The sequence below is a fragment of the Leopardus geoffroyi genome, chromosome X (genome assembly GCF_018350155.1).
Source record: "Leopardus geoffroyi isolate Oge1 chromosome X, O.geoffroyi_Oge1_pat1.0, whole genome shotgun sequence".
Classification (NCBI taxonomy): Eukaryota; Metazoa; Chordata; class Mammalia; order Carnivora; family Felidae; genus Leopardus; species Leopardus geoffroyi.
Window position 1 is genome coordinate 109,056,015 of NC_059343.1, and position 15,788 is coordinate 109,071,802.

Consider the following 15,788-nt stretch of genomic DNA (forward strand, 5'->3'; position numbering starts at 1 on the left):
GCCACACAGTCTTTCTCCCCAATTTTCTTCCTCAAATCAGCCCTCTCTTGGAAACAAAGTCAAGGCCACAGTCACGCATAGGCTTGCTCAAATTTTCTTGTTATTTGCTAAGGCACTGGGGGGCCCACCATCCTGTGATCTAGCCAAATATTTCTTCTACTGAGGACAAGAAAAAGACATTCTGAATATAGCCTGGTCTTCAGCTTTTTGACATGCACATGCAGCCTTTGAGTGCATCATACAGCCTTACTGCCATTTGATCTGGCCCCAACTATGGCCCTTCTTTTCAAGCAAGGCTGCTCTCTGGTCCTAGGCAGATACAGCTCTCGTGGCCCTCCTTGCCTTGCCCCTTGGCTTAGTCTCTTGGGGTTTAGAGGGTGGATAAGCACTGTAGTTATAAGCCAGGAGTGGCTGAAAGTAGAAGAGTGTTCTGGGCCCCAGAAGTAATGAGAGGGGGGCCTTGGGCTGATGCAAGACCCAAAGTAGCTTGGCAGATAAAGTCAGTCCTTACAATCTTTTGTCCTGGGGCCAGATCTAGTGCTCATATATGCCTCCACAGTACCTGGAACATAGGAATGCAGGGGAGAAGGACAAACAACTCAGTAGCTAGGGAAAATTAGGGCTTTGGGGCTATCCCTGAGTCCTTTTTTAAGGCCTGAGTTGTTCCAGGATTGAGTTATACTGGAGAAAGTCTTATTGAACTGACAAATGGCAATTAACAAAGGAGGTGTTAAAAGTGAGAGAAGCTACAGGCTCAGAAATGTCAGAGAATTCCTTCTTGCATTTTCCTCTCCCCTCTCCTTCCTCTTTTTCTCCCTCCCCTTTTGCTCTTCTCCCTTCCCCTCCTCTGCCCTCCTCCTGCTTGCTCCATCCACCCCCACCCACAGCTACTGATGTGATTTCTCATGATCTACAGTCAAATGCCATTAACCCAACAGGCTCACGAGGGTCCAGCTAAGCTGTCCCATGAACCAATCCTGTGAGCAGACAGACCAGGGGAAGTGGTAGGCAGACCCCTGCACCCGCCCCCTCAGGAGTAATGGCAGCTAAACCAATGAACCAGAGTGGCTTCCCTGCAAATGATCAATAAATCACTTGGGGTCCAAGAAGGATGGGAAACTCCTCGGCAAACAGTGCTCAGGACATTTTCCATGACCTCCTCTGCCTTGAGTGTCCATGGTGCACCAGCCACACAGGCCTGGACTGACTCTGCTCTCAAGGTACTGCTCCCAGATTCTGCCTGGCCCATCTCAGTTTCAGAGGGAGGTCATTGATTCCAATGGGATGTGACAGGTGCCATATTTAGGCATCTGGCTCTGCTCCCAGTCGCAGGAACTGTCGCCGACTGCAAATCCCCCGAGTGCCATGCTGGTCTGAAGAAAGCAAGCCCTAGGATAAGCAGATGACCTTTCAAGAGCCCACGATCCCAAGGTGGGATGGCAGAATGATATAATGGACCCAGCCCTGGACTAGAAGGCTGGACACTTGGCTTCTAGTTCCATTTCAGCTACTAACTTGCTGGGCGATGTTGGGTAAGTCACTTTCCTACCCTGAATCTCCGTGCCCTGTCCTGGATGTGAGGAAGTTGGACTAGATTATCTCTAATGACACTTCCAGTCCCGGTAAGCAAACCCTGATTTTTTTTTTAAAAAAATCTATTTTTGGAAAAATTCTGATTAGAATTTTGGGGGGATTCCTTCTTTAGGCCTTCCATTTAGCTGCTCTGCCACCAAATAACATCACCCTAAACTCCCACTCAGCACACGCAGACATTTCCCAGCACCCAAACACCATCTAAGACATCAAAACCACTCATGGGTCTAGCCCGCCTCTCTTACTGAGCTAGTTCTGTGCTTGGGGCTGGGCAATCTTGATGGACCCCTGAGGTGGGACCCTGTGGGAGGGTATATGCCATTGACCCCCAGAGTTTAGCATAAGCAGATAGGATGGCCACTTACATGGAGAGATTTCCCCCAAGTGTGTATTTTCAAACTTTTTACCATACAGTAAAATTGAAAGAATGGTACACAAATACTTGTACATACCTTCATTAATAATTTGCCATGTTTGCATGCTCTCTCCTCTCTCTGTCTTTCACTCTTGCTCTCTTGCTTTTGCTCTCATTCTCATTCTGAGAGTGTATCGCAGATATCATGTCACTTCCCTCTTAAATACTTCAGTATATATCTCCTAAGAATAAGGATGTTCTTAGCTGGGAAGCTTTTTTAAGGGCTCTGCAATTCTCAGCTAGGGGAAAGTCCTCAGTCTCTGGAGTCTAAAGGGGGACAGAAAGTATATACGAGGTCTAAAGACCAGATTTCAGTCTGGATATGGGTATTGCAAGAAGAAGCCAAGCACAGGAGAAAGGAGGCACAAACAGTGGCTCAAGTATAGGCTCCAAACCAAAAAAGAAAAAAAAAAAGAGGAAGAAGCAAAATGACCTTGGGAAAGTAACTTCCCTTCCTTGAGCTTCAGTTTCTTCATCTATAAAATGGGGATTGTGCTAGTCTCTGTCTTTCCAAAGCTGTACAAAGTTTAGATGTGAAAATAGATTATGAGAGCACACCAGGAGCTGTCACACTTAAACATGTAAGGGCAAGTGATTCGCAGAGATGACCTTCTGAGCAAGTGAAGCTAGGGGCAATACTTCCCTGGCCCCGGGCCTGGAAGTCTCTGTTAACACCTGGAAGTGGACAGTCCCCCTGCTCAGCCCCCAAATTCCTGCTAATGGAAACCACAGAATTTTCATCTATAATGGAAATCTCAGTGGCTCACATCTCTTGCTGTTTTTCAAAGACATAAACACACACCCCAGTTTTTTCTAGTTCTTTATTTCAGAAACTCCATTTTCTCTTATTGATTGTGGCATCACTTATCTTTTTCTTCTTTCTGATTATTTTTTTTTCTGTGCTCCTTTCTTACTTCCTACTATTCTCCCCCAACCCTGTCGAAACTTCTAGAGTTGGAAAATTCTCTCATCCTACCTAGCCCTAGCTCAAAGAGCAAAAATGCTTTACAAAATTAAGAGAGCATTTGGGATTTTTAACTTGATTTTATCTTTTCATTCAACCAGAGGGGGTATGTGTGTGGGAGATGCACTTGTCAACTAAAAGCAATTTCTCTGCCTCCTTGGGGACTGAAGCGTAATCGTAGCTCTGTCTTCCTGGTGTCAGGATGAAACTTGCATTTTCCTGAGTGGTGTCAGCACACTGACAGACAGCTCCTGGGATCTAGTGAGAGGTACTGGAAAAGAACGGGATGGCAGCAGTGGGGGGGCCAAGATCCAGAGGCTGGCCTTGGCTCATCTCTCTTCCCCTGGGTGACTTTGGGCTAGTCACTTAGTGTCTTTTGCCTCAGCTCTTGTAACTTAAAAAATGGGAATAATTCTCTCCTATTTCTACCTCATAAAGACGATGCCAGGACCTTGTCAAGCTTTGGTTATATGACAGTGTTTGGAAGCAACGGAATTATGGGAGGAAAAATGTGCTACGGAAGCAGTGTATCCTAGGAATGCTAAGTAGCTAGAAAGGAACTTCAAGTTTTCCTTGTACAATCCCATTTGGGAAATGAGGAAACTCAGACCTTTCTGAGGTTCAAAAGGTCCCCCCATAATTTCGCTATGTTTCCCATGAGCCCAGATAAATCTTTCCCAAACAGAAAAGCAGAGAGGCAAAGTCCGAGGTCTTAAGGCTAATAGCCCCTTTTAGAGAGCACAAACAATCCCTGTGCACACCATGTAAACCTTCTAATAGGACTCCTCAAAAGGGAGTGCTGGGAGACAGGGTTGCTAATCGCCAATTCCATCCAGGGGCCTGGAGGTAGAGTCCTCTGCCATCTCACCCCTGAAACTGCGGAGCCTTCAGACAACCTGTTGAAGGAAGTGAGCAGGGGGGATAGGGATCCCCATTACATAGAGGGGGAGCCCCGGGCTCAGATTGGGAGGCAGACCTGCTTGCATTCATCCAGCTAGTTGGTCAGCACGCCCAGCCTCACTCCTGATATTTTAACTTTAAATGCCATGCTTTTTCCACTGCACTCCAACTGCCTTTGCGTGACGCAAGGAACCCAATAGGTAGGGAGTCTCAATGAGATAAGCAGACTGAAAAATGCTATGTAGACATACACCAAGTTCTCAGAAAACCCAAATGGATGACTTTTGTGGGGTATGCTATTTTGATACCACTAGACCTTTCCAAGTTTTGAGGTTTGTTCAATTTCTCATTCTACATATTTACCCACACACCAAAAGGAAGTAGAGCGGGGTGAAAGGGATCAAGTTCTCCTGATGGCTGCCCCAGTGTTCCTTGTAGCTGGAGTGCCGTGGGGAGATAGTGCTGAGGGGTTTTCAGGGTAAGACTTCTTTCCTTTATATTAGAGTTTCTTTAACTTCATTGGATATAAGAGCCCCATGGGGAGCTTACTAAAAATGTTTTTTTCTGGTCCCCATGCCCAGAAATTCTTGTTCATGCCCAGAAAGGCCTGATGTGGGAGCAGGGAATCTGCATTTTTACAGCACATCCAAAGTGATTCTGATGCATCTGGTCCAATGGGCCATACTTTGTGAAACCTTGGTTCGTGACAATCTTTGATTCTTGGAATCACATTTAATTAGCAACTGTTTGCCTGGGTGACAAGTACTTTTGAGCTTCAGAAAAAAAGATAGGAAGGTTTGAAGCCTTCCTTCTCACAGTCCACAAGCCTTCAACTTGACTTCGTCACTGTGCCTTCTTCCCAGTTAAACATATATTTTCTCTCTGCTAAAGACCTCATGGTAAAACAGTGACCTAAGTAAGGAGCAGGGTGCCTGTCTCTTAATTGGAATTGCAATGAGAGACCCTGAAGAGGCAACTAGCTGTCAAGCTCGAGGCTTTGGGCTGTCAGAGTGAGGGCAGGTATACCCAACCTTCCCCTTGTGAGCACATGCCTTAGGTTGAGAGGTTGCAGACCCAAGCCAGCAGGCTTCTAACTGCACATAGCAGGTGCTAAGGGCCTCTGCGTTCTGGGGAAGGAGGTATCATAACCAGTTATGTGCCTCTGCACAGGAAAGGCATCTTGCATTTTACTCACAGACCAACTTTCAGCTTTTTCTGGGTCACCAAAGCCAGCCCCAGTGCCCTGTACAATAGTACAACCCCAGCCTAAAGGCACCAGTCATTCCCTTATCCTTTCTTCAGCAGAGACAGGGTTATAGAGTTTCTTTTCTTTAGGTAGTATCTTTTAACTCCAGAAATAAGATATGCTTATTAAAGAAAGCTTGGAAAATACTAAAATATGGAAATAGCAAAACAATTAAAAATTACCCACAATTGCATTGCTTAAATGCAATCAATATTAAGATTCTGGTGTGTTTCCTGTTATCCTTTTTTCCCCTCTATGTGCAGGCTTATTATTTATTTGTACTGCTTATGTAATAATGTACATCTATTTTGCATTTTGATTATTTTTCATTTAAAATAATCATTAGTGTATGCTAGGTTATCACATGGGCTTTCAAATTATACACTTACAAATAATTGTGCAATCATTCATTGAGCCAATTGACATTATATACATAGCTCAGTGTCTTGCATACAGAGAACAATGGATAAATATTTGTTGAGTGAATGGATGGATGGATGGATGAATAGATGAATGCATTCCCCTTGTATGTGACATTGAGTTGAGGGTAAAGACTTTCAAAGGAACTAAACAGTAATTACGTAGCAGAGGAGGTGGATCAAAGGAAAGGGAGGGAGAGAACTGCAAACTCAACTGCTAAGTACATTTTCTTGAGAATTCTGAACTTACGTTTCTCCTTTTATTTATTTTTTTTTCAAGAGTTGGCTTTGGTTTGTCTGGAGCTCATTCACAACCATTAATATCCCCACTTTACAGATGAGGAAAGCCAAGCCTCAGAGAGGCTTCCTAAGTAATTTTCCTGAGATGACACAGCTAGTATACAGCAGAATTGGGCTTTCAGTGTAAGCCTGTGAGCATCCTTAGCTTTGTTCCTTTGCCACATCACATCTCTTGCAGAAAAAGGCAACAAAGAAGGATAGCTGTCAGGAGACTGTATCTCTAGTAGAGCTATTCTGGAAGAAGAGAAACTTCAGTTACTGAGGCTCATTGGATTGCACTGGGCAGGCAGCCTCCTTGTGAGGGAGCCAAGAAAGAAAGAAAGAAAGAAAGAAAGAAAGAAAGAAAGAATAAAAGAAAAGAAAAGAAAAGAAAAGAAAAGAAAGAAAAAAAAAGAAAAAGGAAAAAGCTCATTCAGCTGGAAAAAAAAAAAAAACAAACCCATTGACACCATGACAAAAGCTGGTGGTGGATAAGCTCATGGGAAGAGGTAAGGCCAAGATTTCAATACCAGGGCCCAAAACTGGACATTTCTAGATGTCAGACTTGTTTGGCTTGGATGACGGGTATTTGTACAGCAGAAATTGGTAAGAGAGCAGGTCTGGTGAATGTTTGTTGTCTTTGATTGCTTTTAGAAAACAGAAAATTGGAAATGATTTTAAAACACTGGTGCAAAGGCAGAGTGGTACCATGTTTCCCAGAAAGGAAGGCAAATGAGTGGAACCCCTTTAAACTATGACTAGAGCCTTGACTTTGCTAAGAATTGCATAACAAAGTACAGGTGATTTTTTTTTTCCATTTTATGCACCCGTTTTGAGGCATTAATGCTAATATCAGCGGTTAACAAAGCAAATGTAATAACTACTCTCCCCAGAGGACCTGTGATTGTAGTTTCCACTCCTCAGGCCCGCAAGCAAGTGGTTGGAAGAGGATTTTTCATATTTCTTGCTACCTTCTCACTAGAATTTTGATAGACAGAGCCCCATTTTCCTAGTGGAGAAAAACAAGGCACAGAGTCATGGCCCTACGACTGCCAATGGAGAATTGGGGGAGAAATTAACTTGGGTCCCTGGACTTAAGGAGCTCAGGGCTGGTTTACTACTGCCAGATGCCCTACACACTGAACCCATCATGGCATGTGCCCCCATATGTATTTAAAATTTTAATATATAAAGTCATAGACAAAGTGTAATAAAATCCAACTCGTACCACCCCCCCCCATGAAATATCAAATATCAAATTCTTTCTAAAAATAAATGTTGGTGCCCCTCCTGTGCCAGTTCCCAGAGCAAAAGTAGAGGCAGCAGAATCTGTAAGTCAGCGGCAACTGGGAGCACTCCATACTGATACATACATCTTTCATCTCACTTGGAGATCAATCCCCTAGAAAAGGAAGGTTCTTTCATGTCACTTGGAGATCAACCCCCTAAGACACGAAGGTTCACCAGGAAACATAGCATCTTCCTCTTTCCTGAGGGATCGTCAGGGTAGGGAGTGTAAAATTACTCTCAGCTTTCAGTCTCCTTGGGGGACAAGACAAAGCCCTTTTCTTCTACTCACATTCTTGGTTCTGTAGAATGGAAGAGGGGCTTAAAATCAGATTTGGAGCTACCCCGGGCTGAGGTGATGTCTCTCCTAGAACAGAAGGTTCCCAAGGGCCTAGGCAGTTCCTCCCCTTCAGATTCGGGGCTCCTGGGGCAGACACCGCTTGTCGCCTAGACTCTCCTCAGGGCTGAGACGATGTGTTCCCCCAAACGTGCGAGTTTTTTTTAGGTCTGGATATACAGCCTCCCCCCTCAGATCTGAGGCTCCTTGAGACAGGTGCACCACCTCGCATGCAAATTCCAGTTCCTGGGGACAGGCCCGCTTTTATGCGCCGATCAGAGGGCTCCTGGGGGCAGAGACCTCCCCTCCCGCTCAGATTCGGGGCTCACCGGGGCTGAGGTGGCGTCTCCCCTCAGACTCGAGCTCCCCGGGGTAGGGGCAGGATCCCGTCCTCAGAGTGAGCTCCGGGGGACAGGAGCTGCATCTTGGCCTCCCTCCGCGTGGGAGAAGGGGCTGCAGGACCAACGGCCTCTCCTCCGGAGGGGGGCGGCCTCCCCTGAGGCCCTGCCCCCTTCGCGACAAGCCCGAGGTGTCCGGTGACCAAGACACTCTGAGCTGGGTGCAGGGTGCGGCTCAGGGCGTGGTCACCGGGGGCTACTTAGGGCGGCCCTGTGCGGGGACAGCGCGGAAGCCAGCTGCGAGGCGGCCGGCACTCGGCGCGGGTCATGGCGTGGATTCTGGACTGCCTTTTCGCCTCGGCCTTTGAGCCCCTCCCCCGCCGTGGTGAGTGGGGCCCACCGAGTCGGGGGGCTGGGGCGCTCGGGCCCGGGGCGGCCGGCGGCTGCGGCCACCATCTGGGCGCCCTGGGGCTTGGCTCGCCGCCCCTTCGCTTCCCTTCCCGCTGGCTTTTAGCTAATTGTTCCTGGCTCAAGGGACTGCCCCGTCGAGGCCCCGCATAAATCACCAGCTTTGCCGGGAACTGCGAGCAATCGCGCTAATGGCCCGGCGGGACGCGGGGCGAGCGCGGGGGCGGAGTCGCTGGCTCCGCCGCGCCCGCGCCCGGAGACCTCGGAGCCCGGGGCCCGACGCGCCGTCCCGCAACCCAAGCGCCCTAAAGCCCCAAGGATGAACGTCCCGCGCAGGGCTGCCGGGACCCAGGGACTCCAAAGATGGGGAGGGGGAGGGGGTCCTTTTGACTGAAACTTGCGCCTCGCATCCCAGTCCTAACTACGGAATATCAACATGGGCCCCCTTAGAGTCGTCGAATTCAAGCCCTTCATTTAAGAGATGGCGACACTGAAGCCCAGAGATGGCGAAGGCCTGTCCAAGGTCATACAAGGAGGTGGCAGCAAACCCGGTTCTGCTGAAGCCCTGCCAACTGCCCACTGCCCCAAACTGCCTGGCGGCAGAGGCCTAAGGTCTTTAGCCTGGGTCTTTCCTTGGATGCTTGAAATCAATGCGCGGTTCCCCTATCCCTGTGGAGCTGAGGACATAGGTGTGCAAAGATCACAGCACGAATCAAAACATGTGGGTGGCGTTTCACCCCTTTCCTGGAACTGCTTCTACAAAGTACATTTTGGAAACCGATTATTTTTTTCCTCCTTAAAATTTCAGGAGACTGATTTTTTTTTCTTTTTGAGGTTTCCCAGGACCCCCACCCACACTGTCCTTCACTGCCCCTTGATAGGCCCCACCCCTTCCAGGCTGCCACCTGCCCCCACTGCCACCTGTTTCTCCATAGTCTCCACCTCCAAAATCTATATTGGTGAGAGTGCGTCATTGGTCACCAGCCATAGACCAAACCTGGGGCTGACTCCTCTTTCCACTGCCCCCTCAGAGGCGGGAGGAGAGGCAGGCGGAGGGTGGGCCTCAGCAACTTATTTCAGCAAAAACTTGTTTTTAGTTCTTTTCTGCCCCAGCACCCTGCTGAGAACCATCCCAGGAGTCTGACCTACTGCTAAGGGACTACAGCTTGCTTAGCAAATTCAAGTACAGTCTGGCAAGTCACAAGATCTCTGAGAAGGAAAGAAATATGCATACACAAAGAAAGTTTAGTTTTTTGTTCTGTATATTCTTTCAGGCTTATGTGATCCTGGTAAAACGATAAAAAGGCAGGGGGAGTTTTATGAATGCCTTTTAAGGCCTTATGCCTTAGGCACCCTATCTTCAAAAAAAGGGTATGGGGAACCATTCCACCCCTACCTGGCCTACAAGGTTGTGATGCGACTCCAATGAGATCAAGGATACGAGGCTTCCTTTATGAATAGCCCCATTGAGAGAGGGTTAGTAACACACGAGGAAACCCACCCCCATCCAAAGATATCTATTAGAATTTGAAGGCTTTTCCCTAAACCAAACCCAAATCTATGTCCTTCTGGCCCCAGCACTGACCTTCATGATCCTTCCAAGGGAACAGTGCCAGCCCTCCCCAGTCCCCCACCCCCACCCACCCCTGTTCTTATCCAGGCCAAACTTCCCCAGTTCCTTCATCTGTTTAACATGTGACATGGCTGCAAGGCTCCTACCCATATCTAGCTGCTCTTCTTTGAACATGCTCCAAGTTGTGAATGCCTAGTGACCTGGCCAAAAGAGGATTTCCAGCTGTGCCCCTGTAAATATAGTCCTGGATGGCTGACTTTCCCTCATTTGGAAGCCTGCATTACACTCGTGGTGCACAGATATGTAGCCATAAATTACATACATACATGGACATTCCCACACTCACACATGCCCGTGTACAAATCACGAATGCATAAACACGCACACTTCAAATACATGACATACTTTTGACACACAATACAATACACCCACATCATACATAAGCACACCACACACAAATCCCACGTACATGCCACAGAGTTTATACAGATAGTTTATTTATATTGGAAATACTTTCAACTGAGGCTACCTTTTTATTTTTAAAGTAAACCCAAGTTCTTTTCAGAGTGTCCATTCTGTATTTAGTTGGTGTTTGAACCCAAGTGCAAGACCTTAGATTTGCTACTGAATTTCCAGTCTGGTAAGACCTGTCACATGCCAGAGGCACACCGCTGCCCACACCAGCTCTGTGACTCATACAAGAGCAGCCAATATACGTGAAGTGCTTCCCAGATGCTGGGCCCTAGACTAAGTCCTTTACATATATGATCTCACTTAAGTCACACAACATTACTCTGAAATAAATAACTAGTCTTTGGGTACAGTTTTTTAACTAGGTAAGAATGAATTCATCGAACTCCCCCTCAGAAATGCTGTGCCACCTGGAGAGTATCTGTTAATATTCTGTAGGGCTATAATTGCCCTGGATGCCTCCCTTCAAATGTCTTCCAGAAATCCTCTGGAGTCAGAGGTGGGGGGATGTAGCTGGCCACTGACTGGAAAGAGAGGGGGAAGTATTCTAAATGTTCTTTCACTCACCCACCACCACCCCTGCTTTCCCAGGAGATAGTTGATATGTCAGAGCCATCTTTTGAGGGTGCAATGGACAGTGGATGAGCATCTGAAGACATCTGCATGAGGCATCATTGAGATCTGGGAAGAACAGCGGCCCAGAAAGGTCTTCTTTCCCAGGGAAAGGGACAGCACGACTGACCCACTTGAAATTCTCTCTCCAGTTCACTTTTGGCATTGGATTTAGCCTCAGACAGTTGGACTTCTGTAAAGCAGCCAAAACTCTAAAGCTGAAGGGACCCTGGGGCCCACTTTACATACAAATTTGATCTTTTCTTGGAGATGGGACTCAATCAATTTGCTAAGACCGGACCTGGTTGAGCTGTAACAGGATTTTTTTCCAGAGCTGGGGCAAGTTTGCCAAAGCAACACCCCCATGCCCCTGGTCATGCTATCAGAATAGCACCCCCATTCACCAATGGCAGGACTTCCCGAAGTTCCTTTGTAAATCATTTGTTTGCACCTTCAAAGACATTTGTCCGCAAGGAAAAAAAAAAAAAAAACAAAACAATGTGGCGCTCTTGAGCTTAGGTTCCTGGGTTAGCCCACACTTTACACACCATGAGGATAAAATACAGAATCTGTGTGATGAAAACTGGCAGAAAATACTACTCTTGCAAAACATACCTCAGGCTCCAACAGTAGAGCTAACATTCATCAAGCTTAAATATCAAATGATGAAAAGTGCATCGGGCATTGATAGAGCAGGACACTAGGTCCCTGAGGTGAAAGCAACATCATTCTGTTCTTCACAGTTACCTACTGAGACAACCTAAATGTCCAGTGGTAGTGGAATGGTTAAATAAACTATATGACACGCCACTTGTTAGATTAGTCTATAGTCATAAAGATGGTGTTCATGAAGAATATGTAGCGACGTGGGAAGAGTTATGGTTATAATTGGGTCAAGTATGCATTTTTGAGAGACTGGAAGAAAATTCAACAATGAGGTAAAGTAAGTGATCCTATTAAGCTGGTGGGATAATAGTTGGTTTTTTCCTGTTTCTTAAAATCTTTATCAAGTTTGTTTTCACATTACCCTTATAATTTAAAAAATGTTCTTAAAAGGGTCATACAAGGCCTATGATATGCAAATAGCCCATACAGTGATCTAGAAACCTACTATACGCTGTTCAATTCAAGGGATTTTTTCCTTCAAATTTTACTTTAAATGTAATGACCAGAGCAGGTCAGCCAAATGTGGTCTTCTCAGTAATCATGAAATGTCCTCTAAAATTGAGTGGGAAGAGGCAGAACTGGTTTGAGTCTCAGGCCTGCTTTTGTAGTGTTGCTGTGAGCAAGTTATTTAACCTCTCTTTAGATGATATAATAATACCTACATTTCCAGATAATAAATAGTAATATTAATATGGTAATATCAATTACATTAAATACTCTCTATGGCTCAGGTATCAAAAGGTATGTTTTGTTCCTTCTCCAAATATTTACTACGTACCAGTCACTTTACATAAGTGATCTCATTTGACATTCTTTACAACTCTCTGAGATAAGTATTATTATTTTTATTTTAAAGACAAAAGCTCAGAGAAGTTAAATAACTTGTTCACTGCCACACAGTAGCTGAGCAAGGATTACAGCCCCCTTCGGTATGATTTCAAAGCTTGAGTGACATTAAAAGAGATAACATTTGCAAAGCCCCTAGCACTATGCTGATACATAGCAGACACTTACTAGGTGGTCAGTATGATGTTGATGCTGTTCCCTTGCCCAGAGTCCAAATTCTGGTCTTTGATCTATTTGATTGCTTATAGATCCCTTTCTATGAAGAAGTGCACATTTCAACTGGAAGATGCAATGCAAATACCACCTGTGTTCTCATTGCTGGGACTCTGAGTCACTAGGAAATGATTTCTGTCTCCTTCTGGCAGTATCATTTGTTCTCACATGTATCAGCAGACGTAGGTAGATGGCATGTTTGATGAGCCTTGGCAGCTACTGTCACGTCTCAAATACACCTCTTGAGAAACCACCACACGGCTTCCTTGGGATGGGCACCCAATACCCGGCAACCGGTAGGTCCCTGAACTCAGGGAAGCTTATTAAATTGGCCAGGGCCAATCCTAAACCCCTGCTTCAAGAGAGATGTGGTAAGGCTGACCCTTCATTGTTCCTCCTGTCACTTCCCTCCTCAAAGCTGAGGAGGCTACAGGGCCTCCTCAGAAGCAGAGATGGGTAGGAACTGGAGATATTTTTCTAAATTCCTAAATCCTCAGAGGGACTCACGAATAGATTGTCTTGCATGCTGGAGTCTAGGGTTAGTGAGGGCAGCATGCAGGATGAATAAGAGGGGTGAGGGCAAGGGAGTAGCTGAAGGCATCTTTCAGAGACAGGGAACACCTGGAGCCCAGCCTCTCAGAGTTTTTTGGCCTTGAATCTCAACGCTTCTCTTCTCTGTAGCCTCTTTATCCCTCCCTGGGATTATATCCACCCCCTACCTTCAACTTTTTCACCTTCTTCCCCTACCACTCCCTGCTTACATGCAGCTTTAGCTTGTAATGACTTGATTTTGTCTCTAGAGGGAGACAACAGCATCAGGGAGGAAAGGGCACATATTGGGGTCTTCTCTCACCTTACCATTTTTGGCAAAGGGTAGATTTTACTTTCCTTTAACTGCGAACAGATAAACAACGAATTGGAGCTGTATTTTAGGTGCTGCAAAGTATATCTCAGAAAAATACCCATCATCTCTCTCCTTGTCGCCCGATCTACCTCCCAACCTTGGTGGCTGCCAGAAAAAGGGTGACCTTTGAAACCTTTTTTAATGTCTAAGGTAGAGGTGAATAAACAAAACAAAACAGAAGTCGTGGGGGCAGTTTAGTCAGGAAATAGTTATGCTGTCATTCTCTTGAGTATAATGGCACATATTGGGGAGACAGGGTTGGGACTGGGTCTGCAGTGAGGGTTAGGGATTCAGGCCATAACTGGGTTGGGGGAGCAGTCCAGACAGTGGGCAGGTAGTTTGAAACTTTCCTGCATGGAGTATTATAACTGAAACGTTGGTCTCATTAACACTGACAAGAGAAACCGCAGAGTGAGAATTGGACTAAGGGTCCAGTTCTTCCTGGGCTGCATTAGGCTGATCAAAACATTGTCCGAAAAGAAGAGGGGCTATTTCAAGAGTGTCAGACAAACCAGTAATGAGGAAAATTGGCAAGTCAGTCAGTCAGCTTCAGTCTCTGAACAAAGTGGTTGAGACATTCTGAGGTATGTGATAAGGGTGGGGGGAATACAGAGAGGGAGGGAATTAACCTTTTCTTGTACATGTTAGGCATTTGGCTGGCACTTTCCATATTTTACCTCTTACAGACCTGAGCATTTCTAAGGCAGGTGTTAACATCTCCAATTTACAGGTGAAAAAACTGAGAATCAGAGAGATGAAGTAACCTTCCCAAGATCACACAGCTAGTAAGTGATGGAGCTGGCCTACAAACTCAAAGCTGTCTTACTGCAAAGCTCCTCTGCCACCATAGGAAAAAAAAAAAAAAAAAACAAAGATTCTCATCTTTAAAGGGCTTTACTCTCATGGGGAAACCAAGATCCTTCTCCACAATAAAATTCACATTTGTGCCTTGCCACTACATATTCTTGTTGTTAGGATGAAAGCAAGCAAATTTCTGTTTACATTTGAGAGTAATGGGGATTATTAATGCATTTTCCGTCTTTACAATTCCCCGTATAATCCTCATGTTATGAACTCCAAAGAGAGAGAGAGAGACATATAGTGGGGGATTTTAAGCTCCAAGTAGTGTGTGTGTGTGTGTGTGTGTGTGTGTGTGTGTGTGTGTGTGTGTTGGGATGGGAGGCAGGAAGAGAACCTTAGAAGCGGGAGAGCCTCACAGGAGTGACTCTCAGGAAGTGAAAGTGAAGCTGGTATATTCAGAGGTGTCAGAGAGACCCACAGCAGCAGGAAAGCCAAACGCCTGGAACCAGATGCTGGGAGACACCAAAGTTTGCATCAACTGCTTGCATGGACTTACCAAAGGGCCTCAGCCAGTCTGTGCCCTATGTGACTTAGACTGGCCTCTCCATTACACCCCCCCCCCTTTTTTTTTTCAAAAGGAGACTTTCTGGCTGCATATTAGTTTAAGCAATGCTTTTCCTGCCCACCCAGGATGAGGTGCTGACCCAGGCCCAGCTGGGGGAAAGCTTTATGGATGTTCCAGCTGCTTTTTAGCCGCACACCAGGCTCATTTGTGCCAGTTGAAAGGGCACAATAATAACAGTAGCAATTTAAATCGTGCTTCTCGCTTTCCCCCCTGAATAGTGGTGAAGTGACTCACCACAGCTGAATTGTCCCTCTCTAACCACCCCCTGACCTCTTTGCAGCAGTCTAGGCTGGTTCCCTGGGGGCTGAGCTGGAAGCTGTGACTGGCCTGACACCACCCCCCCCCTCATAAATGTGTTTCCCCCAAATGCAATGTATTGTTTTAATTTGGATTTCTCATATGAGGCTGCTTGGAAGGCATTAGAGCAGCATGAGCCCCATTAGGCAAGCACAGTGCTCCCCCCCAATTCAGAAATACAAAATGGGCCATTCAGGAATCTTTTGCGGGGGGGGGAGGGGTCTGCTTGTTTTTCTATGCGCAGCTTGGTGACTGTCCTGCTTGAAATTTACCGCATACCAACTTCTAGTGGTAATGCTTTAAAAATGGGTCTGGGGAAGCTGTGAAATCATTCCCTCACTCCATCCTGACCCCTCGCCTCCGTCCTCCTCCTCCATACCCAATTCCCAGGACCCCATGGCTAAAAAACGCTCATTCTCTGATCTTTCTTTCAGCACCAGGCTAAGGAGAGCTCCCAGAACTGGAGCTGGTGAGGTGCTGACAAGACTAGAGTAATTAAAGATTTTGAGGTGTCAACAAAGCAGGTAATTAGGTGGAGAAGGTATCAGCTGTTGGAGAGACAAAGAAAGTCATTATGCTGAGCACTCTTGGTGA

At 46.2% G+C, this 15,788-nt stretch overlaps 1 protein-coding gene across 3 annotated transcripts in view; it reads left to right on the plus strand.

Annotated features, from left to right (window-relative positions):
- Positions 1-15,788, plus strand: part of ARHGAP36 (Rho GTPase activating protein 36) — a 51,792-nt gene that overhangs the window by 12,647 nt on the left and 23,357 nt on the right. The window contains exon 1 of one of the 3 annotated variants that reach the window (XM_045471629.1): positions 1,120-1,622. The exons of 1 other annotated variant lie outside the window; for it this stretch is intronic. Coding sequence is in view for 1 of the 2 variants with exons in the window: in XM_045471628.1 (XP_045327584.1) it covers positions 8,106-8,163 (58 nt within the window). In the remaining variant the exon portion in view is untranslated. Of the gene's footprint in view, positions 1-1,119; positions 1,623-8,032; positions 8,164-15,788 lie in introns of those variants that run through there. One more of the 3 variants, XM_045471628.1, reaches the window with a different exon arrangement.